General features: G+C 47.2%; 1 protein-coding gene across 1 annotated transcript; it reads left to right on the top strand.

Moving 5' to 3' along the window:
* LOC119463534 (solute carrier family 22 member 8) lies at positions 1-27,937 on the top strand. Its single transcript, XM_049655261.1, has 6 exons — positions 1-279; positions 6,321-6,618; positions 16,253-16,560; positions 19,496-19,818; positions 23,445-23,769; positions 27,692-27,937. Exons 1-6 carry the CDS (start codon positions 1-3, stop codon positions 27,935-27,937), a joined length of 1,779 nt encoding a protein of 592 aa, XP_049511218.1.

Genomic DNA, 27,937 nt, shown 5'->3' on the forward strand with positions numbered 1-27,937 from the left:
ATGGCGAAGCCCCCTGCAGCTCTTCCCGGGTCAGTTTCCCGATCAACCAAGAGTATCAAACCTGCCGCCAAAAGTGATGTGCCCAAGTCATCGCAGCCAGAATCGGAAGGGCGGAGCCACATGCCGGGCAGTGCCGGTTCCGTCATCACGTCGTCCCGTCTGACTGCGACACGGCTTGCGGACGACACCGGCAACCCGACGCCATCAGAGACCCCGGTGGAGAGCAAGTCCGCGTTTGGGCACGGCCGATTCCAGAAGACTATGCTCCTCTGCGCGCAGGTGAGGCTGGAAGAACGTATTCGAATCTTCCAGAGTAAGTAGGTGTAGGTAGCGGGCACTTGCATTCGCTCCGAAAAAAGCACACGTATATACAAAAACTATTTCCCTTGACCTACCGCATTCAACTGCTAGTCAGGGTATTTGAAATTGAGTCCACTGTTGGGAACGGTTTTCGGCATACGCTGCCCATGTAAGCACAGATGTGTGCTTTCTATGGTGTTTCATATGATCGGCACTCAGCAGGATGCCATGTCTAACCATAAAGGTTTGCTAGCAATGTGCAAATAGTAATTTTCTAGACTGACCTGAATACAAATAAATTATTGCCAGAAGTGCAGCAAATAAAGATATACAGGGTATGCCCGAAAAGTAATGTCAGTGGGTAGATTAAAATAACATTATTGATCATATCGGTACAACACCATAAAAGGTTTCAAAATAGGCTCCTCCTGTGGCGCTACATTGCTTCTAGCGAGATTTTCAAGCATCGAAGGAGTCACGGTAGTCCTCCTTAAGAATGTCATTTAGAGCCTTGGTGCAAGCTTCTATGAATTTGTCATTTGTCCGGAAATGAAGTCCTTTCGTGGAAATTTTCAAGCGTTGAAACAAAACGGAAGCTATGAGAGACACGTCAGGACTGTAGGGTGGCTGTGGAACGGTTGGCACCATTTATTGGACCAGGGCCGGTATTTTGTAGCGATGCATTTAATGTCATAATGCCTTTTCGCGCTTATCGCGCTCTATCAGTGGTCAGAGCGATGGTCCGCTCGCGTTATGAACGTTGATATCGTGAGCGGACCGTCGCTCTGACCACTGACAAAGTGCGATAAGCGCGAACAGGCATTATTACTTTAAAGGCATCGCTACAAAATAGCGGCCCGGGAAGTGGGTCAGGAGGAAGGCGGGGGGGGGGGGGGGGGTGCTGGCTCTAAACGCTAGTGGGTCGAGCGCTCTCGCTCAGCAACGGTTCTCGTGCTTGGAAGCTGTGACTGCCCTGCCCGTCGACGATGCGCTCCTCCGAGCTCTGCCAAATAAACACCCTCAGAATTGGTGGAGGTGCGGGGTAGCGCAACGTCGATGGGCAGGGCAGTCACAGTCACAATTGTCACCAAAGGCCGTCTTTATCACAGGAAAAGATTACACTGCTGTCTTGCCGAGTTTCACACCAAACTCGATGACAATCCTTTATTCCTACGAGCGCTGCATTACGGCTTGCACCGGAAATGAAAACAAAGTTCATGGAGAAGCCTGTCCTTACGTCCAGATGATCGTGGACGACTGAGCGACCGCGCATGGTGTAAGCTAACTACCCTCTCCACCAATTCCAACCGGTCCTAGCGCGCTGTCACGTATAGTCGCTCTACAATATAGTCACTGACATTAATTTTCGGACAGACCCTGTAAATGTGCTTGTTAATAAATAGATATGCTTACCTACTTAACCTTACGAGACGTTTCCTACTAATGGGTCACAGTAAAATGGGCAGACAAAGCACATGTCACATTCACTGTCACAAGTGTTCTTTGTTTTCAGATACTTTCTTAACAAAACGTATTTTCTTTACAATGGAGCATAAAAGTAACTGGAACGCCCAATGCATTTCTACGCAAACTTTCGGAATCGATATACCTTGCGATCTTTACGGTTGCAAGTTTGACATGGGCCATAAGGTAATTAGTTTAAAAATTGTCCCAGTTTCACCAGAAAGGCGAAGCATCAATTGCGTTAGCAAATTAGTAGAGAGCTATACGGAGTAAGGATAGTAGTTTTAACAGCTGCATAAACTTGGATATGTAGCAGAACTGTTGTGGACGCCGTCGGCATTTTTCCCACGTTCGCACCGAACGCACGCGGCTTTGGTGACTGTTGCCGGTGCCTCTGGCGGTGGCTCGGATGTTTTTGACGACATCAGAACGGGACGCTCGCCGAGCAGCGTCGGAAGTCTGTACCACCTACTCGCTTCCGCAACGTTTTTATTTTACATAAAAGCGTTACGCATTTGGTGCTGCAGCTAAACTTCGCGTCCCCTCCTTCCCACCGGTCCCGCCAGGGCCTTTTGCGCGACAAAAGAAGTCGCGTTTCTTCTCCGCCATGTGTTCCCTCCCCGTGAGAGCGCACGTCCCTCGTGCGCTTTCACTCGCACATAGAGCATACGGTGCATGGCGACGATTTCATCGCCATTGGACTTTATACGGAACCTCACGGCGACGCCGACGGCAGAAGTCCGCTTGGAGTGTCCATATAATTGCTATCGCCATAAAGCCTAATTAGTGAAATAATAAAACATATTTTCAATTTTTTGTGCAAGTAATGTCTGCCTTGAGTTGACCAGCTCATGAACTAGAATTTTGCCACCCGCCACAGGCAACCTTTAAAAAGCTTGAGTGTTTGCTGAAACACCCTTCGAATGCACCAATTGCCGCGCACAATACATCGGACCAACCGGAACTCCTTTTAGGCTACGCTTTAATCACCACAAATCAAATGTGAAATCTATACCGCTGCTTTCCCCCTTCGAAACATGTGAACGCGCCAAGCCACTCGTTTGAAAAATGTAAGGCCACCATTTTAACATTAGGATTCTCCACAAGCTATACGCCAGAGAAGCTTTAGAGTAATTTCTAATAAAAGTTGTCGCAGTTTCACCCGAAAGGCGAAGCATCAATTGCGATAGCAAATTAGTAGAGAGCTATACGGAGTAAGGCTAGTAGTTTTATCAGCTGCATAAACATTGGACATGCAGCAGCACCAGGAACGCGCAGAACTGTTGTCGACGCCGTCGGTGTTTTGCCCGCGTTCGCACCGAAGGCGCGCGGCGTTGATGACTGTTGCCGGTGCCTCTGGGGGCGGCTCGGAGGTTTTCGACGAGATCAGAATGGGACACTCGTCGAGCAGCGTCGGAAAAGTTATCCACCTTGTCGCCGCGGAAGGTTTTTATGTAAATACGCATTTGGTGCCGCAGCTAAACGTCGCCTCTCCTCCCTCCCGTCCCCCCCCCCCCCCCCAGGCCTTTCGCGCGATGGAAGAAGTCGCGTTCGCTCTTTATATATGCTGATTTTAAAGGGGGAAAGAGACGCTTAATTCTGCAGCTCTTCAGGGAGCACAGCGCAGAACGCTCGTTTGGTCTCCGACATGCGTTCGCTCCCCGTGAAAGCGCGTGTCCCTCGCGCCCTTTCACTCGCACATACAGCGTCCGCAGCGCGGCGATGATTTCATCGCCGTTGACATCATACGGAACCTCACGGCGACGGCGACGACGACGGCAGAAATACGCTTTGGAGTGTCCATATAATTGCTATCACAATAAAAAAATTCAACACACCTTCCTATAGGGAGTTATTCAGAGCATAGGTTGACTGACGTGCACACCGAACTCGCAAGAAACATTTTTGCAAATTTGTCTGCATGTTAGGCGAACTAATCAATATTTTTTCGAACATTTTTAGGTTTAATTGCGGTTATAGATAGTATATTATGTATACCACGTTTACAATGTGATATTTTTGTTTTCAACATGATTTATTCGATTCTTCTCGGCGTTGTGTTACGTTGTTGTTTAATACTTCACCCTGTTATTTATTTATTTACTTATTTATTTATAATATTTATTTTGTAAAGATACATACATAGACTTTGTATAAAAAGCAGTTTGCCCACAATCACAAAACTCATCTGTCCAACCCACTTGTGCAAAGAATGGAATGGAAAGCATTTGGCGGAACTAGGAGGCGAGCGATGGTCACAGTATGGGTGTGATGTAATGAAGCGGGGGTGTATGACCATCAGCGTGGCCTCTCAAAAGTTTCTGTAACTCCAAACAAAGAAAAACAGAAATGTCCGTCAGGCATGCGCGGCCCTCCCCATGCCCAATGCTAATATGTACCCCCTATCCGCAGCATTCCACAACGTGCCTTTCCATCATATCTCTCGCACCTCTTTCTCTATGTGGGTGTGACTGAGTGCACTCGTGCTTGTGTTCATGCACCGCCAACTTTTTTTTAAAGTATGAATAAGGGGACACATTTGGCCTTTGTGTAGGGAGTTGTAGGAAACTGGTAGTAGCTCCCTATATGTTTTCTGTCCACTTTCTCTTGAAATTTGCGTTGGGGAATGCGTTGGGGAATAGGCATGTTTGTAAGGCGCTGAAATTCTTTGTCACCTAAACAATTTCTGAAATGAAACGCGTTTCCTAAAGAGGTGGTCGCCTTCGATCGCTATTTTCATTGCAGTAGCTGCAGTAGCAGACTGCAGTAGCTGCAATTGAAGTGTATTGTTTGTGAGGTGCGCCTCCGAAATGTGACTTTTACCTGCTTGGTGCATGAAAACCACGCGTACCTTTCGCAACATTAGGGACTTTGCGGCGTGTCTGTGTCTAACCTTCCTTCACCCAGTGACCCATTCTCTCAACTAACTTGTGCTGCTAGGTATGTGCTGGCTGGTGTCGGGCATGGTAGGACAATTCGGGTCACTGCGTAGGTGCCACTGAGTATGTCACTAAACTGGTAAATTCGGTAATCCATACGTGAAATTGGTGTGTGCCCATTTCTGGCCAATTCGCTAGAATTGATTTGGAAAGTTACACAAGGAGTATGTCGCTGAATTATGGTGAAGTGATAGCACGGCATCCACAATAGACAACACTGTGTCCAGTGCGGCCGCTTGATGATAAACTATTGCATCGAAGTTGCAGCTAGGATATTAGAAATGCTATGGAGTTTCAAATAGGGAGCCGTGATTGCAATAATATATACTCTGTCGTGTTATTTGCCATTGCGGGGCGCAGCGAGATTCTCACATCGCGCGTTAGCGGCGGCGATACGGTGTGTTACTACATGCTATAATGCTTATCTAACTAATGAGATGGGTGCTAATGGGACTTATAATAACCTGTTCTGGCCATCGCAGTCTTTCTGTTAGCTCAGGAGCACTACCAAGAAGTATTGCTAAGGATTCATGTATTCTTACTCGGCGGTATGTAGTAGGCAGATTTCTGTCGCTCCTATGTGACGCATCTTCAATAAAAAAAAAAGCTGCGTATCCAACGGTACAATTTGAACATGAGTTCCCCAGCGCATTAGCCTATTGCTCTATCCATTAGCAAACGGACATATCCGTGGCGCAAGTCCATACCAACCAATACACTTTCTTTCGCTTGTTCAAGCCAGTTACCGGAGACGGTCAGCGCGTGTGTCACGTTTCACAGCAACAATTTGCCTAAACAGTGACAATGCGATGGCGCGAGAGTTTCTCCATCCTTCTTGTGTGGCCTTTAATACTGTATGTGGCACCGTATCGCCTTAGAAGTTAGCCCCGTTTATCCAATTCTCAATCTCCGAAATCGGTTCACGTCGTAACGGATCAGCTTGTAATACTTAAAAATAGCATTTCTAAATAAAAGAACGGTTTCTCCGGATCCGACATGCCGTCAGTGGTGTTGACCACGGATTGAGGCGTGACATGCGTTAATTAGTCGCTTATTATCAAAATTTAATAACTTTTGAACTTTTAGTGTCAGCGGGCTCATCACCAGTGTGAAATGGAAGCCAGCTTTCCTATGCAAGCCATATCAACTTTTGGAACCAGTTGAACGGTGGCACGCCGAAATTAGGCTATCAGACGGCGCCAAAGCGAAGCTCTAAGGCAGCCGCTGTCGCATTACCGCGCCCCTCGATACGACATATATTGAAGTCGCCCAGCAACGTGCAGCCAGCGTGCTGCGACAGCGAGGAGTAGGGAGCCGCAGTTTACTGGTTGCCCGCTGCCCGGTGCTTGGTGACGTAAGCAGAGCGTCAGCTCGAAGGGCGTGGCTCCAGTCCTCTGCGACTTCCCAGTTTTGGTTTCGCGCTGTGTGATAGCCGAAATTAGTTGGCACAGATTAAGCGGATGACCATACCCCCCCCCTTCCCCCCCCCCTCCCCCCCCCCCCCCCCAAAAAAAAATAAGCATGCCTAACAACGCTGAGGCTCATAACATTGCAATATTCTCATGCTTCAAGCTTACCACGTGTGCTGCGATTCTCATTTCTTTCTCTGCAACGCAGCTGGCAACCATGCTCGCCTACTCCTACAGCTTCACACTATTCATCGATTTCGAGCCTGCAGAGCACTGGTGCGCGCCTCCGGAGCAGTTCGCCAACGTATCTGAGGAGCAGTGGAAGAACGCCGCCATACCACGTGACACAAAAGGCGGCTTCAAACAGTGCCAGCGTTACGACCCACTTGTTGCGCCTGTTTCCCAACTAGCGACAACGCCGTTTCACTCTGGAAACCACAGTGGGGGACCACCTCGAAGCCAGCGCGCAGCCCCCCGTGGCGGCAGACAGAACCAACGCCAGCGAGGTGCCTTGCGAGAGTTTCGTCTACGCACTTGGCACACCGGGAAGGAACGCTGTGGCCCGCTGGGACATCGTCTGCAACAAGTCGGGCTACAGGGATCTGGTGAAAGCAGCCTACACGGGAGGTGCGCTTCCTTTTATTTACATTCGCTCAGATCTAGTAACATTTTCGGGCCATGTTGAATGGCACACGATGCGTTTTCTAGGGTGAAGGCGACGCAAACTACAACAATTCAGAGGAAGGCGATGCGATTGGCAAGGAAATAATTATAATGCGATGTGCAACTGCGCGTTTACCATTCAGGAAATGGCAGGGAGTGTGCGTCAGGGAGACGAAAAAAATTATGGGGCGTGTGTTTACAAATACACACAGTGGTTTATAAGAGGCTACATGACTGGAGCTTTCGGTATAAACGTCAACGTACAAAAAAAAAAAGCACGGGACACTGGTGTTCTTGCCTTTCGTTCTACTGTTGCCTGTTGTGATGCCGCCTATATTCAGACTCACCAAAACAGCGTACATAAGTGGCGCCTGGCCTGGCACTTGGGTCACAAGGTTTTGAACCGCAAGATATTGGGTTTGATTTGAAGCTAGTAATGATCGAAAAATTAAATTGCCTGAAACGCACGAGACCGAAAGGAAACATGCACAGCACGAGCGCGAACTTACAAATAAAATTACAAGAAAGATAGTCCGCCCCCTCAGCATACCGTTGCGCATGCGCGAGAAACCGTGATTACTGTATTTTTGTTTTCACCGTAGATGCAGACAAAACACGAGCCTACAATAACAATAATAATGACAATGACCGGGGTAAAGTAAACATAGAAAGAACCGCGAACGTACAGAAGGATCGCTTTTGGGCGATTAACCCCTTGCTTCGCCCAAGACCATAAAAGCCTATCTGAAAAAGGCTATAAGTTAACGATCGTGTTGCCGAGGTCTTCTTTTCATCCCTTATGTTTCGTATTAGTTGAGCATTTTAATGATGTAAGAACTAGCCTGTGCATGTCACCTTTCTAAACATAATATTTTATATGCTGTGGAAGTTGTTATCCGTTTGAGTCAGTTTCATTATATGTATCAAAAAGCTTATAATAATTTTTATTAAACGCGCTTTATTAGACTAGTTCTTCTTTCTGGGATTTTATGTGCCCCAGTCACTTCTGATTATGAGGCACGCCGTAATGGAGGGCTCCGGATAAATTTCGACCACCTGGGCTTCGACCACACAGGCGTTTTTGCATTTCGCCGCCATCAAATTTATTGGACAAGTTAACTGCAGTGGCACACTATGGCTCTAGAGAGGAAGCTTCTCTCAACACTCAATTTTGAGAATAGGCTGCTGTACACAAGTTGCGGTCGTCTAAACCTACAGTACACATCCTGAATGTAGGGCTCTCGTTCTCATGTTTAAACTGCTCCTTGTTAACCTTTTCAAGCTCATACCGTAATGCAATTTTTGATCAAATTACTTACTTCACTAAATATTGATACGTTGCATTAAATCTACCCTGGGGTATTCACTAACGATAAAAATACGTCCAGCGAAGTGTGCGCTCAAGAATCAAGTCCATCCGTTGTTTGTTGTCTTCACTTTGGCGCCATAGCACAGATACCACCGTGTTGCGAATCCGAGGTAGCCAAAATGAAAAGGACAGCATAAATTGCTCTCGTGACTACTAACGCTCCTGTCGTAAGACAGAATTTTTTTTTGTTGCGACAGACAAATCTAGCTTTACGACAGAAGCCGTGATGCCGCGGCAGAAGCATTTCTTGTAGAGGCCTTTGAAATCGCCATTTTATGACCCGACGAAAACAGTTAGTGATATCGAAACGGAAGGTTTCTGTCGCGTCAATAAAGAATACTGCCGTTGCGTCAAAAGGTTTCTGCCGTGACGTTTCTGTCGGGACGCCGAGCAGACAAGGTGCAGTGGGTACTTTAACAATGAAGCGTGAATATACGCGTATGTCTACATCGAGTATGTGTGTAAGTATCGGCACTTCGACGAGAAATTGATACTCTCTCTAAATAAACACTCATGCACACATGTTCGCGTTGCGAGATTGTCTGGGGCACACAAATGACAGGCGTGGTCATGGTTGAAAATATCAAGATACATGTATGAAAATTGGTATAACCACCCGTGGAATGTCCGCGGTCACCATTGTCGGATGTCTAGGATTTCTTACTGAAATAGATATTTTAAATAAAATCAACTTTCCACCGCTTCACAGACTACATTTCGATGATAACAGCATGCTTACTGTTCCAAAGAGGCGTCAGTGCGTGTTTCGAAGTGAAAGCTCAGCTAGGTTAACGACTTGCGAAATGTAAAGACTAGCGTCGAAACAATTTTCTCGTTTTGACAGTAAGAAACTAGGTAGGGTGTACCATATTCAAAGTGGCGCAGCATTATGACACGTTGTTCTTGTTTGTCAGGTTCCAAGGTAAATTGAACGACTGGTGGGGTTTCTTATTTAGTTTTGCAGTTTACCTCTTACACTTTTTTTCTGTTCACAATCTAATAATTTTATATTGCGCCTGAAAGGGCTCTCTGTCTTGTTTTATTTTCAGTTTCACCAGAAAATTTTGGCATTTATATTGGCACATGCCGTCACATATGAGCCATCTGCTGTGGCACGTACACGCTTGGGGGTTGGAAGAAGAAGAGAACGTTCTTCTTTTTGGTCTGGTTCCAGTAAAGACGTGGACGTCTGGCTGGCTCTGTTGTTTCGCCCGCCACACTACTGGTGGAAGTGCTGGGTAAAATGCACCTTCGCTCCCAAGTTTCCGCCGTCACTGGTAGCACCTCACAGACAGCCACAGCTCCCACAGCAAAATGCAGCCGCCGCCTGCAAGGACTGCCACCCGAATTAGTTCCCTTGTCGTCGAGACTAGAAACAACAATGTCAACGACCACTACAAACCAGGCGAGCCAAACCCACGATGCCCAGTATTCTCTCCCGCATGTTTTTCACGCGCCACAGACACCCAGACCGTTCCACGGAGACACTTTTGAAGATGTTGAAGACTGGCTGGACCACTTCGATCGGGTTGCCAGCATCAACGAGTGGGATGATGTTCGCAAGCTGCGGAGAGTTTACTTCGCGCTAGAAGACTCTGCGAAGACATGGTATGAGAACCATGAGGGTTCCTTTGCGACATGGCACGAGTTTAGCCGACAGCTCCGCGTTGCGTACCGCAACGCCGAAAGAAAGGAGAGAGCTGAACAAGCCATCTCTTCTAGAACCAGCGGCCCAACGAGAGAGTCTCGATGTTTGTCGAGGACATGCTTCGTCTTTTCAGACGCGCAGACCCTGCAATGCCCGAGGAAAAGAAGGCGTGACATTTAATGCGTGGAGTCAAGGAACAGCTTTTCGCCGGACTCGTACGCAATCCACCAACAACTGTGGCCGAGTTCGTGAGTGAGGCAACCACGATGGAGCGTACTCTCCAGCAGCTGGTCGTCACAGTACGAACGCCACGACATCACGGCTACTGCGTGCTCTCTTGGGTTCGACAGCGAGAAGCAGGCCCTCGCAGACTTCATACGAAGCGTTGTGCGTGACGAACCTGCGGAAACTCCAAGCAGTGGCACCAGTGGGACCCCAACCACCCATGACAGCACTTTCGGACGTCATCCGGAGTGAAATCAGACAGGCGATGCAACCACTCGCACCACCAAGACCTGAGGTCCCTGTGCTAACATATGCAGCGGCATTGAGGGCTCCTGCGCCACCATCTACAAATCTCATCATGCGTACAGTGGACCAGGCTACACATCTGTTCCCAGACACCTCTTCGCATCCGCTATCCGGCTCAAGGTATCCGAGCGTACCTACGTATCGACCACCTGATCACTCAAGACAGAGCGCTACTATAACGCAAGTGTATGGCGCTCGTCGGATAACCGTCCGCTATGCTACCACTGTGGCGAAGCGGGTCACGTGTACCGCGACTGCCAGTACCGCCAGCTAGGTCTCCGCGGCTTCCATCCCGGCGCGCGGTGCCCACGTTACGGTGAGCGTCCCCGCGAAATCGAAGCGTATCTGACGGGCCAGCGAATTCCATCGACTGTTCAGCGCCGCCAATCGCGATCACCATCCCTTCGCCGGTCCGTGTCACCTAGCTTGCCCTCGTCGTCTTACGCTCCCCCAAGGAACCGCTCACCGAGTCCCGACAGGGGAAACTAGGAACCGCGACTTCTGGGGGTGAAGTCGCTTTCCAACGAACATTCCAATAACCTCCCTCGACGCAAGGACCCGACGACGATTGTTCCGGTTTCTCTTTATTTTCCGACAATACTAAGATTATTTCTGCCGACATCGCCGTAGTTGTTGATAATCATGCTGTCACTGCCCTCGTCGACACCGGAGCCGATTATTCAGTTATGAGCGGCGCACTGGCATCTAAATTGAGGAAAGTCACCACGCCATGGCAAGGGCCCCAGTTACGCACGGCAGGTGGCCATCTGGTGATGCCAACTGGAATGTGCACGGCACGTATTCGAATCCGTGCGTCGACGTTCACGGGGTCTTTCCTCGTATTACCTGTGTGCTCCCGCCCAATAATCCTTGGAATGAACTTTCTTTGTGAATACAGCGCAATCATTGACTTACATGAGTTGCTGGTGTCGTTCGAGGACCCCTTTCCTTCTGAAGCTGACATCATCACCCAAGTACCGAAGACCGCGCTACGTGTGTCCGATGAATCCGTGACTCTGCCCCCTCGCAGCAGCCTCTTTGTTGGTGTCGAATGTGAGCAGGACGTTCCCCACGCTGTAATTGCGGAGGCAAATTTGTCTTGCCAGAGGAGTTATTCCAGCCTCGAAACAGGCAGGCTCACCTGCTGGTCACGAACTTCAGTGAGGAATATCGTCATCTTGCAAGACGCACCGCGATTGCATACTTTTCGGAAATTGCCGACGTCAACGGTCCACCAGTATTAGCTGCTCTTTCGACGTGTGACTATTCTGCCAAGGCGTTTGCGAGCAGTCTCGATGTGAACCAGAGCCTACCACCAGAACGAGAAAGGCTTCTGGACGTACTCGATTCTTTTCGAGATTGTTTCGCTACAACGACGAAGGTTAACCAGACGCCGCTTGCCCAGCATCGTATCATTACCGAACCTACCGAAAGGCCCGTTCGACAACATGCCTATATGGTATCGCAAAAGGAACAAGACGCTATACTTCAAGTTCAGCAGATGCTTAAAGATGACGTCATCCAGCCATCGACCAGTCCCTGGGCTTCGCCAGTTGTGTTAGTAAAGAAGAAAAATGGTACCTTGCGCTTTTGCGTGGATTATCGAAAATTACATAAGATCACGAAGAAAGACGTTTACCCCCTGCCCCGAATAGATGACTCCTTGGATCGTATGCGCAACGCTCGCTACTTTTCTTCCATGGATTTACGCAGTGGCTACTGGGAAATATCCGTTGACGCGCGTGATCGTGAAAAGACCGCTTTTATTACTCCTGACGGCCTCTACGAGTTCAAGGTGCTTCCTTTTGGGCTATGCTCAGCGTCAGCTACTTTTCAAAGAATGGTGGACACGCTTCTCTCTGGGCTGAAATGGCAATCGTGTCTCGTTTACCTCGACGACGTGGTGGTCTTTTCGGACACGTTTGCACAGCACGTCCAGCGCCTTCAGACAGTTCTTCAGGCAATTCGAACAGCTGGACTTTCTCTAAAACCCGAAAAATGTCATTTTGGATACGAAGAATTGAAGCTTTTAGGTCACGTTGTGAGCCATGCCGGCATCCGCCCAGACCCATAGAAAACGAGCGCCGTCACCGCATTTCCCGTGCCAGCAAATAAGCACGATCTACTATGATCTCTGGGGCTCTGTGCGTACTACCGACGCTTTGTCAAAAATGTCTCTAAAATCGCTCAACCCCTCAACCAACTTACGAAGGAAGGCATCCCGTTTGGTTGGGGTCAGGATCAGTGCCTCGCGTTCGATACCCTCCGAAACCTTCTTCAGGCCCCACCTTTACTCGGTCATTTGACGAGACCGCTGACCCGGAGTTGCACACAGACGCCAGCAACGTCGGCCTTGGAGCTGTCTTGGTTCAGTGGCAAAATGACATAGAGCGTGTGATTGCCTATGCGAGCCGAACGTTATCCGCTGCCGAGAAAAACTACTCTGACACGGAAAAAGAATGCTTAGCCGTTGTGTGGGCCATAACAAAGTTTCGGCCATACTTGTACGGTCGCCCATTCACAGTAGTCAGCGACAACTATTCGCTTTGCTGGCTCGTGAATCTCAAAGATCCCTCAGGTCACCTGGCGCGATGGAAACTTCGACTGCAAGAATTTGACGTCACCATCGTTCACAAGTCAGGACGCAAACACACCGACGCTCACTGTCTCTCACGTGCACCAGTCGGAAGTGCCCCCGTTGACCTTGAAGAGGACGACAGTTTTCTTTTGCCGTATCAGGAACAGACATGGCTCAACAACAGCGCGACGACTTGGAGCTCGGTCCTCTCATTGACTACCTGGACGGGCGCACGTCAAATCTTCCTCGAAGTTTCCCACGCGCGCTAGCCTCCTCTTGTTTCCGGGATGGCGTCCTTTCCGGGAAGGCCGACCTCGCTTCGTGACGATATTTTACGTGCCTGTCCCGACGAACCATCGTCCGGACACCTGGGGCGCGATCTTGTACGCGTTCCATAATGGAACGGAGGTGGTCCGTTCCATCGAGCCGCACACGATTGGTCAATTTGATCGTCACGGTTCAAATTGACCAATCGTGTGTGCCTCACGGTTCAAATTGACCAATCGTGTGCGGCTCGATGGAACGAACCGCCTCCGTTCCATCTTGGAACGCGTACAAGATTGCGCCCCTAGGGTACGCACGCACGTGGGAACGAATTCGCCGCTCTTACTACTGGCCACGTCTCGCAAAGACTGTGAAGCAGTACGTTCGCACATGTCGCGACTTCCAACGACGTAAGACTCCACCTGTGCGGCCAGCAGCACTGCTACAACCAGTAGCAATACCGCATAGGCCATTTCATCAGATTGGTATGGACTTGCTGGGATCATTACCCACGTCTTCGTCCGGAAATCGGTGGATTGTGGTTTCTACCGATTACCTAACACGGTACTGCGAAACAAAGGCACTCCCAAAAGCTACCGCAGCAGACATCGCCTATTTTTTCGTGCACAGCATTGTCCTCCGTCACGGAGTGCCAGCAGTCGTCATTACCGATCGTGGGACGGCTTTCACCGCCGAGACGTTACAGGAAGTCTTGAGGCTAAGTGGCACTGCACATCGCAAAACGACGGCTTATCACCCCCAAACAAATGGACTGACTGAACGCCTGAACAAGACAATCGCGGATATGCTGTCAATTTATGTGGCCATTGACCACAAGAACTGGGACGATATCCTTCCTTACGTCACTTTTGCGTACAATACCGCAATTCAAGAAAGTACAGGCTTCACACCTTTTCGCTTAGTGCACGGTCAAGAGGTCACCACGATGCTCGACGCCATGCTCCTTCCCGACAACTTGGGAATGTTTCACACGGATGCGGCCATGTTCGCCCAGCGCACCGAGGAGGCCCGTCAACTCGCGCGATGCCGTATTCAGTGTCGCCAAACCGCAGACGCACGGCGCTACAACCTTCGCCACCGACAGGTTGCCTACTATTCTGGCGATGAAGTCTGGGTGTGGACCCCCATCCGACAGAGGGGCCGGTCAGAAAAGTTGCTGCGTCGCTACTTCGGTCCCTACAAGATTGTACGGCGACGCAGTGACGTTACCTACGAGGTTCTCCCAGAAGGCACCCCAAGAAACGCCCGTCGGCTTCCTCAAACTGAAGTGGTTCATGTTTTAAGACTAAAACCATATTTTTCGCGCCGTGACTCGACCGTCGAGTGACTATACTACATTGACGACTTACGCCGTTCTTTTTTTTTGTTCGCTTTCGTTGTGTTCTGTTTTTTTTTTTACTTTTGTTCCTTCTTTCACAGCAGCAGATTGTTCTTTCGCGTTAGGACACATTTCTTTCGTTTATTTTGTCACACTAATTTTTATATATATATTTTTACCCTCATTTACAGCATCGAGGCGATGCTTCTTTAGGAGAGGGGGTAATGGCACATGCTGTCACATATGAGCCATCTGCTGTGGCACGTACACGCTTGGGGGTTGGAAGAAGAAGAGAACGTTCTTCTTTTTGGTCTGGCTCCAGTAAAGACGTGGACTTCTGGCTGGCTCTGTTGTTTCGTTCGCGACAATATTGCAATGGGAATGTATTGATCAACTAAACGACGTAAGAGTCGCAGTTCTATGAGCCGTTAAAAATTGAAGTAAACTTAGCCCACCAATTCAATTGGCAAGCACGGTGACTATCGCGCGCACAGCCAGCATGAGCTTATCTTGGTCGATGATCGCGGACGCTCGCTGTAGTAACGCGGGTGTGAGCAGGAGCGGCAGTAGCGGCGAGCAAACTCTTTATGCTGCCTCGAACTTGAACTTGTCTCCAAACTTTATATTACGCGGCCTTCAACTCTTGGCGCGCGATAACGCAGCATACTCGAAGCTACAAGCCATCTCAGCTCATCCTAACTATGCACCCGCAACAGGTTACCACAAGTACCGCGCAATGCCACACTCAGGCGTGCCTGACGTAACAACGGCAGGGGTAAAAAAGGGACGCGGGTTACCCTCCCCCCCCCTCCCTTTGCGCGAACAACACGGGACGAGCGAGGGAAACGGTGGCCATCAAACCACCACCGTTGTAGGCTCACCCTGTCATGATTTCCCGCACACCTACATCATCAGGACCGCGGCGGGCGATAGGATCTTCTCGCGGGTGTAATTTATACGGAACGTCATGGCTACGGCGAATAAGACGGCGGACATTCACCTGGAGTGTCTCCCTGTACTATAAGAAAAATATTTCCGACATAAAGGAAGTCAGCCTACACACTACAGGTTGTAAAGCTCGGAGTACAGGACCTCATACGACGGCACAAAAATAAGACAAAAAAGCTTCTTTTCTGCTTTCGAAAGGTTTATGCTGCCTAAGGTAAATTGTACGGGTCCGATTGATGGGGATTCAGCCCGATTATCTGTATAAGTCCAATAAGTATGGCCAAAGACACGAATGGGGATGTGAAGGAAGCTATATCTTAGGTCAAGTTCGCCACTTGACTCACGACGCGATACGGATCACCGTAATGGGGCATACGCTTTTCGCGGGCCTTTACGATATGTGAATGGCGCTAGAGAAGGGCGAGCGGCCCACGATTGAAGGGAGAGTATCGACTGGGGCGGTAACTGATTGTTTATTGAGTATCCAGGTATGCAGATAACTATCACGGGGGATTCGGCTTGGTGTATCGGTGCTGGTAAAGCCGTCACGAACAGAAGAGGAGGTCGAATGCTTACGAGTTGGGAGGAACGACGCCACGGGTAGAAGCAGACTGCTGGAATGCAGGAGATAGAAGTGTGGATTACTCTTGAGTCCAGTGGTGTGAATCTTTGAAGCAGAAGTGGCAAAGATATTATAGCTCTAATCACGATCTTCTTCAAAAACACGTTAAGAGCTTGTTGGCTCACCTATAACTCAGGCGGCCGCTGAGTTGATCTCGCTGACTGTTCTGCCATTGCAGCCAGCGTCTTGGCCATACCATGCGTGGGCATAGTGTCGGACATCTTTGGTCGCCGTCTGGTTCTCCTTACGGCCTTGGCAGTGGTGATAGGCTCGGGCGTGGCTACTTGCCTAGCAAGCTCCCTGGTGGCCTACGGAATTTTACGCTGTTTGTCATCGGCTGCCTGCAGCGCCATAGAAGTGACATCGTTCATTCTGCTCTTCGAGAGCACGCAGCCTGGACCGCGAGGCCCGTACTGCGCATTGGCCATCTGTTGGCCGACGCTTCTGGCGCCCATATACGTCGCCGGCCTAGCCATTGTAATTAAGGTACGCATTTTTGCGGGTATTTATCACACTCTTTCTGACGCTTTCTTGCTTATTTGAACAATCTTTAGCGTTTCCATATAGTAGTTCTCCGGTTTGACAGCTTAACCGGGCCATGTCGCATGCAGGTATTTTCAATCAGAGCACTACAATACAGGTTGCAAGAACCGAACCGCCGTTGGTTAAAATAGCTACACTCACCCCTAATACTTTTTCTGCGGTACATCAGCTGTTTTCACTTCAGAAGGAGGCGCAGGATGTCTACGAGCAAACGTGTCGGCTTCGTTCGAAAAAGTTATCATCAGAACATTATCGCTTTAAAGTGACATAGGCAAACCTTCATTCATGTGTGTTGTGACATAGCTGACAATGTGTTCAAATGCAAGAAACCGCGTCTCCGAAATTTTTGTGCTTCCTAACCAGGCAAAGTGTAAATAATGCACAACGTCTCCGAAACTATACTAAACACATTGTCATAGTCAGCCCACTAGAGAAAAGTGACAAAAAAATGTCGTACAGCAAAATTACGTAGCCCAACATGATCTAAGGCAATGTTGGTATCACATGACCGTTTTTGGGCACATGCCAATACATACGCTAAACTTTCATCCTACAGAGACAGACGAATATCATGAAGGAAAAGTATATACCCAGCACATTGTCGCGAGAGAATATGGAAACGCCAACGAGCGAAACGTTCTATTATAATATTAATACGCACCCACATTCCTTTCATCTTACATGCAACATGTTTATTATACTTTCTCAAAGCTGTTAATTGGTATTACGTTGTGAAAGCTTATGTATGAAAGTGCAACCTCGTGGGACAGCGTCTATTCACGAATCTTCAAGGCCAATGAATAGAAGGTGGCCACACTGAATGCATCTAATCACTTCTCAGGGGCTCATAACGCCTTTTTCTACATATATTGTTAGTAAGCCTACTTCAGAGTACATTTAAGAGCTTGATTTTAGTAAGCAGCGACAATGGTGCTTGACGTATTATCCAGCTCACTGGATCAAAGTTTCGAGAAGCAGAATCTCTTATTTACTGAATTGATGTGCTGATGCTTCCACACCAAGGCATGCCAGAAAACTTCTGCATTGGACGAAACGTTGTGTCGAGTGCAGTACAATACTGGCGCCAATTTCGCTTATACGTTTCTCTTCATTCTCGTATTTTATAACTTGTAGAAATTCTACAAGTTGCCGCCAGACTGAAGGGAACAGCATTAGTTGACGACTGACTACGACAATAGAGAGCTTGATTCGAGTCATTCTGGGTGCCGTTAAACCTGTGTAACATGTCTATTGGTCTAAATATCTGTATATGTGGAGGTGCAAGGCAACGAACTCCGCTTCTTTCAGAAATATGTGCGGAGACTTAATGAACGTTTTGACGTCGTAAAGACTTCCCACTGCCCCTGCGATACGAAATGATGCATTTGTGTAAAAGTGCTTTAGGAGCTGGAGCCGCTAACAATTCAGTAAAAGCTTTGTTTGCATTTTGCTTGCTGCCAATAATATTATGCTAAATACTCAGTAACTTCTGTCCTAGCAAACGACATGACCGCTGTTGTCTCGCTTCTACTTTTGTTAACTTGTGTTGACATTGTGGGCGCACACTCGGGATGAAGTGGTAACATCTGCAGGAGTACTCGAAGTTAACAACAGACGATGGTGCTGCCGAGCGGAGCAATTTTGTGTGTGTTAGATAAAGGCTTGTTCTTTAGAGAATGGTGATGTACTCGTCGAGCGCCTACTGCAGTTGCAGAGAATGAGGTCACCCGCCATTGGGGCGTTGTGGTATTGGCGTTATTCTACTAAAGCCTGAGGCCGCGGTATACATCCCGGCCGCGGTGGCTGCATTTCAATGGAGGTGAAATACAAGAACGCCCGTCTGCCACGTATTGGGTGCGCGCTAAAGAGTCTGAGGTGGTTGAAATTAACCCGGAGCACCTCACTACGGCGTCCCTCATAATCATATCGTGATTTGAGATGCAACCGGGTGCATGACTAAAGTTTATTTACATTCTATTTCTATCTCTCAGTGCACACATCGGTGATTTCCACGGTGTCAGTGATAAGAAAAGTTGCGGACTATCGGTCGAAGTCGGGGAAGTGAGACTTATTTAGCGTGATATCTCGGCTATTAGAAAGCATTCTTGCGCAATACGCCACTTGTGTAAGCTATTCGAACCTTCCGCAGGAACAAGCTTCTTGGGAACCGTGCCTTTTTTTATCCCTTTCTTTGGGAACGCTTCATGCGTATTATTTTATATCGAAACGGCTCTCCAGTGAGAAATTCATAACATTAGTGGTCCCGCTCCATTTTTGTCCGGCTGGTGAAGTTAGAATGCGACTTCCTTGAAATGAATATTTTGTGTTAATACTACTGCGGGTGCTTCGTCTTTCTTTAGTCTTATTGTTGCTTTGTCACTTCAGAAGGCACAATGATCATGGTGAATGCCATAAAGTCTCCAATCAAATTTATTACAGTAGACTTGGTCACTGTGACCACTGAGCTACCAGGGGAATGATGGTTAGTACATAGATTTGTCTGATATGAGTGTTTGTTGCGACGGGCGCTCTCGTGCCTTTGACTACTACAATTTATCGGCTCTTATTAACCCGAAGTTCGCATAACCACTGCAAATTTCGTCATTTGTAACGCAATATTTTGTTGAATAGGATCAGTTTGCAGGTTCACAAAGCCGTTAGAAGCCACAAGGAGGAAGTTTAGGCACATTTATCTACTAACCAATATTCTGGATAAAACGCCAGGTTTGCATCTTTCGTAGACGCTAGTGGACATACACATTCTTATGATTTTTGCTAGAGAACTCTATGGCCTTTGCCAAGATGTTTCCTGGGTAGGCACGCGCATTTGGCGTCTAGGCGCTTCCTATACCAGTTAAGCTTTATTCGAACCTCGCAGGGCTGGGTCATCTTCAACTTGTTGATACTGCTGCCGTCGGCATTCCTTCTGGTCACGGCGTGTCTGGTCGAGGAATCGCCCCATTGGCTGCTCGTCAGCCTGCGCTTTGAAGACGCCGAGCGCGTGGCTCTGTACGCGGCGCGATTCAACGACGAGGACACGGACCGGGTGCGCATGCGCATCGACGCCATCCGCCACGCAGCCATGCTGAAACGCCCTCCTGGTCGAGCCGCTTCCTTTCTGGAGGCTACCAAGCGCTCGCTTGCAGCTACTTTTATGTTCGGCGGTTTGGCTCGCCGAAGTTTTGTGCTAAGCGTCGCCTGGTGAGTCTTCTGTATCGTCCAACTTGGGGTAACGTTACTGAAAAGAACAAACATCCAAATAGGATGCACGCCGCTATCGACCCACTAAGTGCGAATCAAGCAATGCGATTCATATTTAGAGGCTCCTTTATCATCACATTGTATTACAATTGGAGTACTGAATAATAGCATTAAGAGGGAGAGGCAACTGGAGGCAACATGCGCTAAGCACGCACACACATACACACACACACACACACACACACACACACACACACACATATATATATATATATATATATATATATAGATGCATACATTGACACGCACACTTGCTTGTCGTCTTTCTGGGGTCCGCTTTGCACCCGCTAACAACATACAGCTATCGCTCAGCGCATTACAAGCATGCATACATCGGCACTCTATCGAGTGTTATCGTTCATGCTATATGTTAAATTAAATTATGGGGTTTTACGTGCCAAAACCACGATCTGATTATGAGACACGCCGTAGTGGGAGACTCCGGAAATTTGGACCACCTGGGGTTCTTTAATGCGCACCTAAATCTAAGTACACGGCTGTTTTCGCATTTCGCATTCTATCTGTTGGCTACGTTGCTGCCGAACTATGTGTAATCATATTCTATGCGCGACGCGATAGGATTATATTTTAAGCAAAGTACACGAGCACCAGCCATTACGCTGGAACCTTCTGTATGTAAAGTATAAATATCCATCGTGCTCGGCACGCAGATCAGATTTCGACTGTCGATGGATGTCCTCGACACAATCGTTTGCTAAAGTGTAACATGTTTTAGTGCGCACAGGTTTACTCAATAAAGACATAGTTTTTAGACTCACTCATGGTCAAAATTTTCACAACCACGCCAACGTGAAAATATGTGTGATTGCCTCGCTACCAGGCGCGGCATTGTACTGCAGCGTGGCACTTCCTAGGTAATAAATCCGACAAGGTTGACCTCCTCGTGGTGTAATTTTTCACAGTCACGCCAACGTGATGATATGCGTCATTGCGTCGCTACCAGACGGGGCTTTGGACAGCAGCGTGGCACTTCTGAGGTAACAAGTCCGAAAAGCTTGACGTAACATTTAAAATATTCGAAAACGTAGTAGACTGAGCCTGAAAAAACTGTCAGCCCTTCCACTGGGGTGGAGATGGAAGACCAGCGAAACTGTACCATGGTGGAAATTATGTATCTCCAATTATGACTATTAAGATGTGATGGTGTATTTGGTTATTTGAACTAATAAAGAATGAATATATATATATATATATATATATATATATGATCCGGTGGTTTTCATTTATTTAGTGACCACGAGGACCATGGACTAATGGTCGCTACGGTACAGCGCCATTAGGTGCACGGCAAAGGTTGACAAGCTCTTCATGAACACGTCAACAACGCCGCGCGCGTTCGGTGCGAACGCTTGCAAAACAATTCTGCGCGTTCTTTCTGTGACCGCACAAAACCACTGTCAAAACGCTGGCGTGAGCAAGCGCGCCAGCAGCAGCGGGCGACGGTTCATGCTGTTTATCGCTTCAATGGAAACTTAGCGGCGCAAGCACAGCGCATACACAGGTAGGAGCCGTGTTGCAGATCGCTTTCAAGATACGGTGCGCGCGACTGCCTGGCGCCGCGCAAAGTACAAGTAGCTCGCAAAGCAGAAGCCGCAACCCCTCCCTCCCGTGCTGCCTTCCCGCTAATATCCTTTCGCATGGGAGATCGAGTCGCCAGTTCCCCTTGCAACCGATCGCTAGATACGCATTTTGTGCCGCAGCTACACGCCGCCTCCCCTCCCGCCCTCCGGTCCCCTCATGACCTTTAGCGTGACGGAAGAAGTCGCGTTTGCTCTCCGCCGTGCGTTCGCTCGCCGTGAAGGCGCGGGTCCCTCGCGCGCTTTCCCTCGCACATACAGCATACGACCAATGAGAGCTTATTTCCACATCCGGATGCGACCATCGAAGACTAAGCCCTCAAAAGTTTCGCTGTTAAAAAAAAATTCTTGGCCTCATCAAGCCGACCTCATCAGATATTCTCCAAGTCAACTGCAACTTACGCATCCTGAGCACATCATATGTCAGCTTGAAATTAGGGCATATTGGCTTCATCAATGAAAAGGGAATAGAGGCATAGGTGAGCTCATTTTCAGAAACATTGAGGTACGCGTGACTACGTTAGATTTTTCTTCAATGGATCTTTTTCTACGTTTAACATTTGGTACCTGTGCTTTGCCAGTGGTGTAATATAGGGCCGACGAACAACAACTCCTTTATAAGTCACTGCTTGCAAGCAAGTATAATGGGCTATTTAGGCCAGCTTGTTACGCTATAGTATGTGCAAACAAATCAAGCGAGCAGCCTCAAAGGCTGATTGATTTAGGATGACAAAGTATTTGTGGAGAACTCTATTTTTTGATATCATAGCAATGGGTGGAATACAAGAGAAATTGTAGGCAAGTTTCATTTTTTGAAGTTAGCGCCGAAGCTGCAGAGTACCACGTGAGCGTGCCGTGAGGAATTTACAGTGTATTTACGTATTTAGGCTGTTTCTCAGAAAAGTTCGAGTCTTCCTAAGTTATTTACTTTGTTATAGACTTTACCCAATAAAGCCTGTATTTAAAGATTAGAATTTTGCTAGGCCCACCCAGTTTACTTCTGAATTCATGACATCAGGGAGCGGCTGGTGTGGGAACATCTAGGTAGCGCGCTATCAGCCTGTCCTTCTTTAGTCTTTTCTGGCTTGCCAAAAGTGCCTTCGCCATAACAGCTTATTTTTAGGTAACGTAGAGGGGTAATATACTAACACACCTTCCTTCTTCCCACACAAGGAGCCTTCCTTGTTCCTTGTTTTTGAACACAGTCGTCTTCCTTGTTGCGCCGTTCTGAGGCCATGCATCCGTACCAACTCGCCCAATTGTCAGTGCTACTCACAGCCAAAAAAAAGTCGCACTTTCGCCGGAAAAGCAGATTATAGCAGATTTATCGGCCGTATAAACTCGCAAACATTGGATTACTAACTAAATTACCAAGCATGATGTCACGCGCCACACAGGCAAATATAAACACATCTCACTCGACGAGCACGGACACTCGCTGCGAGTACGCTGGCGTGAGGAAGCACGGCAGCACCAGTGAGCGAATTGAATTTCGTGATGATCCTCGCTTCAACGTGAACAACGCAGCAAGAACACAGCACACACAAAGCTATCAGACATCGGTGCATCTAGACTCTGTCTCCATCGCAAAGCGATTTCACAATAGGGCCCAAGCGGCCACGCTCAACCATGTCATACGAAGCCGCCGCCAAAGCACTTTGCTCCCTTGCGCGAGTGAGATCGAGCCACCATGATCGGCTCACCTTCACACGCTTTCTCTCGCACACACGGCCATGATGTTATCGTATTTTGACTTTATGCGGAACATCACGGCGACGGCGACGACGGCGGAAATGCGTCTGGGGTGTCCATATCATTGCTATCGCAATAATAAGCACTCGCTTTAGTGTCGGTGTAGAGCTTGTTATAAAACGTTGAAATAGTTTACGATTTCCTTCTAGATGTTTACAGGTGTTTCAGGTGCTTACTCAGGACAACTATATATTTTTCAAGTGTCGCTCGTCGCAGGTTCACATTGTACCTTATCTACTATGGCGGAGTGGCAACCGATGAGAAGTCTGTGAGCCACACCTACGAGCTTGCCAAATGGGTCGTGGTGGCCGGAAATGCGCCGGCAATGGCGGTCGCCTACTTCCTGGTGAAGTACCACGACCGCCTGGCCACTACAGTCATGGTGATGTCCACGGTGGCTATAGCCCTAGCGGTCCAGGCTGCACTGGTGGCATTTGACCTGTCGCTGCCACCAGCTGTACTCATCATGTGGATGAAGCTGCTGCTGAACATCACCTACGTCGTGCTATGCGTGCACACGGTCGAGATGTTCCCGACAGAAGTGCGGAAAGTTCATTGTACTTTGCTTTTGATAAGTCTCTAATAGTGTTTGAATCGTGACTCAGCGTTTATTTTAAATGATTAAGCACTTCTTCCGTGGCCTACTCCTTTTCATATCATCATCATCAGCCTATATTTATGTCCACTGCAGGACGAAGGCCTCTCCCTGCGATCTCCAATTATCACGGTCTTGCGCTAGCCGATTCCAACTTGCGCCTGCAAATTTCCTAAGTTCATCACCCCACCTAGCTTTCTGCTATCCTCGACTGCGCTTTCCTTTTCTTGCTATACATTCTGCAACTCTAATGGTTCACCGGTTATCCATCCTGCGCATTACATGGCCTGCCGAACGGCTTCCCCGTTTGCTGTTCGATCCACACTGCTCTCTTCCTGTCTCCTAACGCTAGGCCTAATATTTTAAGTCCCATCGCACTTTCTGCAGTTCTTGACTTGTTGTCAAGATTCTTTCTTAACCTCCAAGTTTCTGCCCCCTATGTCAGCACAGGTAGAATGCAATGATTGTAAACATTTCTTTTCAACGACAGTGGTAAGCTCCCAGTAAGGATTTCGCAATGCCTGCCGTATGCACTCCAACTCAATTTTATCCTTCTGTAAATTTCCTTTTCATCATCAGGGTCCCCTGTGAGTAATTGACCTAGATAAACGTACTCCTTTACAGACTCTAGAGGCTGACTGGCGATCCTGAATTCTCAACTTTTGCCAGGCTATTGAACATAATCTTTGTCTTCTGCATAATAATCTTCAACCGCACTTTTGCACTTTCTCGGTTAAGGTCCTCACTCATTTGTCGTTTTTTGTCCCCGTTCTTGCTGAATAGGACAACGCCATCTGCAAACCGGAGGTTGCTGAGATATTCGCCGTTGATCGTCACTTCTAAGCTTTCCCAGTCTAAGAGTTTGAATATATTGTTACGGGGAAAGAGGTTTAAAATATATTTCCAGGGATATTTTCAATGCGGCCACTGCCATACAAAACATACAAGATTGCTAAACCAATCCGCGCGACATCAGAGAGCGTCGTCATCTTCCGTACTTTCCTCAGCTTCGTCTCGAGCAGCGCTTGGTAACAATATGTATCTTTATTGAAATGTAATTATTAGCGTGTGCTGAATTACCTTGAAGAGAAGGTACATATGTATTGCCGTAACACGAAATGAAATTTGTCCTAACACAAGCACTTCATGACTAACTTCGATTAGTGCAATTACAAACACTGGTGCCAAAAGTGTTATCCTCGGTGAACACCAGACGTATCCTGGCTACTAACTCCGGATGCTCTGTCCATAGAGGAAGTTTGGCCAGTTATTTTGAAGGCTTAGTCCGTAGTAAAGCTCACCCATTTCATGCGCGGTAATACATTGATCCCATTGGTTTATATATATATATATATATATATATATATATATATATATAGCTCAACAAATAGACACGTAGGAAAATCATATAACCGGACATTACGGACGTTTCGGCCGGGGTCCGCCCTACATCAAGATGAAGGTCTTGCTGAAGGCCAGACCCCGCCCGAAACGTTAGTAAAGTCCTGTTATATGTTATTCCTACATACTCCTATGTATTGAACTATTTCTGTGCCGGCTCCTGTGATTTCGTTGCTTCACGCACGCGCGCACGCACGCACGCACGCACGCACACACACACACACACACACACACACACACGCACACACACACGCACACACACACACACATGTATATATATATATATATATATATATATATATATATATATATATCATCAGTCTGTATTTGTGTCCATTGCAGACGAAGGCCTCTCCCTGCAATATTCTGTTATGACATATAATACAATGAAAGAACTATTCATGATATTGAGTCCAATTAATCAATTTTAGCCGTTATTTGTTATCGGTGTTTTTGCCGTCTAGCTCACTCACTGTTTTGCATTACCTGTTGAAATAGACTGCATGCCAGTGGTCACCTTTGTGTCAATTGTATCCGTAAATTACTCGAAGATGTCAACCAGGATAAAGCATGCGCGACTGATGACGTTCCTGCCGCTATCATAAGGAATTGTGCGGACGCGTTATGCTTTTATTTCACGCGGTTGTTCCAGAAGTCCCTCAGTGAAATCGACATGCCTGATGATTGGAAGCTAGCTTATAGTCGTGCCCATACATAACAGCGGTGTGCGTAACTCCGTTCAGAACTACAGACCCGTTTCCCGAGCTAGTATCACCTGCAAAGTTATGGAGCATGAACTATATGATATATTTCCGTTATGACCCATTTAACCAAGCATACGCTCCTAAGCCCCAGCCAACATAGTTTCAGGAGTGGTTTATCTTGCAATACACAGCTGGCCGAGTTTATTCACGATTTAGCCTCGGCAAGTGATAAGCAACAAGTTGTGGACTATACTTTCTTGGATTTCCGTAAAGCATTTCATGTAATCACACACAGTCTACTTACACAGTCCTACACAGCCTCCTAAAGCTTCTAACTCGGATGGTAAAATAATAGATTAAATTGCCGAATATTTGTCATTGCGGAAACATGCTGTTGTTCTGAACGGTATATCTTCACAATATTCACCAGTTACGTCGGGAGCTCCCCAAGTGAGCGCTCAGTGTTGGGAGTACTATTGTTTTTGTTGTATTTTAATGATATATTTCAATTGCTGTACCGCATTCATTTAGGATGTTTGCTGATGATTTGTTGTTTAAAGAGTTGTAGATGTCATTTCTGATTCGCAAATCCTGCAAGCTGATTTAAATACTATAATAGACTGGTGTGTGCATTGGCATGTGTAATTATATGTAAATAAGTCTGTTCACGTCACCTTCACAAGAAACTGTGGTAATCATCTGTATAGGTATAGAATTCACGACTTTACTGTAAAATTAAGCAAAAAATTTATATATCCAGGCATATTTTTATTTCTGACTTATGATCGAAGAAGCATGTTAAGTATCTTGGAAATAAGGCAGCGTCAATATTGGGATTCTTGCGGTGCAATTTTAGTCATTTACGGAGTAACCTAAAAACAGCTGTATTTCAGTCATGTACGCACAATACATGAATATGGATGTATTTGTTGCGACAAACGTACATCTGAGCTAATAAATAAATTAGAGAAAAAACAAAATTAGGGCAGGTAATTTGTTCTTGGTAACTATTGCCGGCTAGAGCTAAAGGATCGTAAAAGGCATGTCAGATTAGAATTTTCCGTGATATTTATTATTCTAAAACAGGAATAAACCAGAAACAATATATCCAGGCATCCCACTGTACATCTAAGCGATGGACCGCTGCTTGAAGATCAGGGAATTTTCTAGTAGGGGTGACGACTTGCCTTATTACTTTTTGATAGAACTGTTCGAGATTGGAACAGTTTGCCATCGAGCATTGTACGAGTATATATGACATCAAATGATAATTTTTAAGATGTAAATGATGTAAATAATTTGTTCATGTACCTAGTTGTGTTTGTAACCTTCCTGTTGTAATGCCCTACGGTTACTAATTTTAAGAAGAGGTAATAAATAGTAAATATGATAATTGTATCGATAATAAATGAATACATAAGCTCCAGACTAATTTTCTTGTGTTATGCTAGCTTGGAATCTGAAAAAATTAACATTGTATAATAATTTCCTGACTATCGGCATCCTGTTCAACCGCTGTAAATATGGCAAACATTCACTGACGAATGCATCAAAAAATTGCTTGCTTCATTAAATTATTACAATGAATCCAGGAAAAATACATCTAATATATAAAATTTCAACGTGTGACAGGAAGCGACAACCCGGGCTTTGGTAATTTCTCATTACTCTAGAGGAAAAATGTCGTGGAAGTACTTTTAGGTGTAGACCATTTAGTATGTATGAGTATAGTGCTATAGATTTGGTCTCCGTCAATATTCCAGGTCCGTAGTGCCGGCTTCTCTGGCGCCTACATGTGGGGTCGGCTGGGCGCCACTTCTGCCAGCGCCATTAAGGACATTGAGAACCAGCTGATCGGAAGCGTGAAGGCGCTGCCGCTTGCGCTGTCTGCGCTGGCTTTGGCTCTGGCTTCTTTATTCCTGGTGAAGCTTGGTGATGAAACGCCCCCTGAGGCGTCAATGATGGCGATGATGTGGCATGACGAGTCACAAAGACCACCAAAACGCTGA

The sequence above is a fragment of the Dermacentor silvarum genome, chromosome 9, assembly GCF_013339745.2.
Source record: "Dermacentor silvarum isolate Dsil-2018 chromosome 9, BIME_Dsil_1.4, whole genome shotgun sequence".
Lineage (NCBI taxonomy): Eukaryota > Metazoa > Arthropoda > Arachnida > Ixodida > Ixodidae > Dermacentor > Dermacentor silvarum.

Bases quoted from the DNA above. Each gene is read 5' to 3' on its own strand.
- LOC119463534 (XM_049655261.1), top strand. From the start codon at position 1: ATGGCGAAGCCCCCTGCAGCTCTTCCCGGGTCAGTTTCCCGATCAACC. The intron at 6,619-16,252 runs GTGCCTTGCGAG...CTGCCATTGCAG, and splicing joins ACAGAACCAACGCCAGCGAG to CCAGCGTCTTGGCCATACCA. The intron at 23,770-27,691 runs GTGCGGAAAGTT...TCAATATTCCAG, and splicing joins TCGAGATGTTCCCGACAGAA to GTCCGTAGTGCCGGCTTCTC.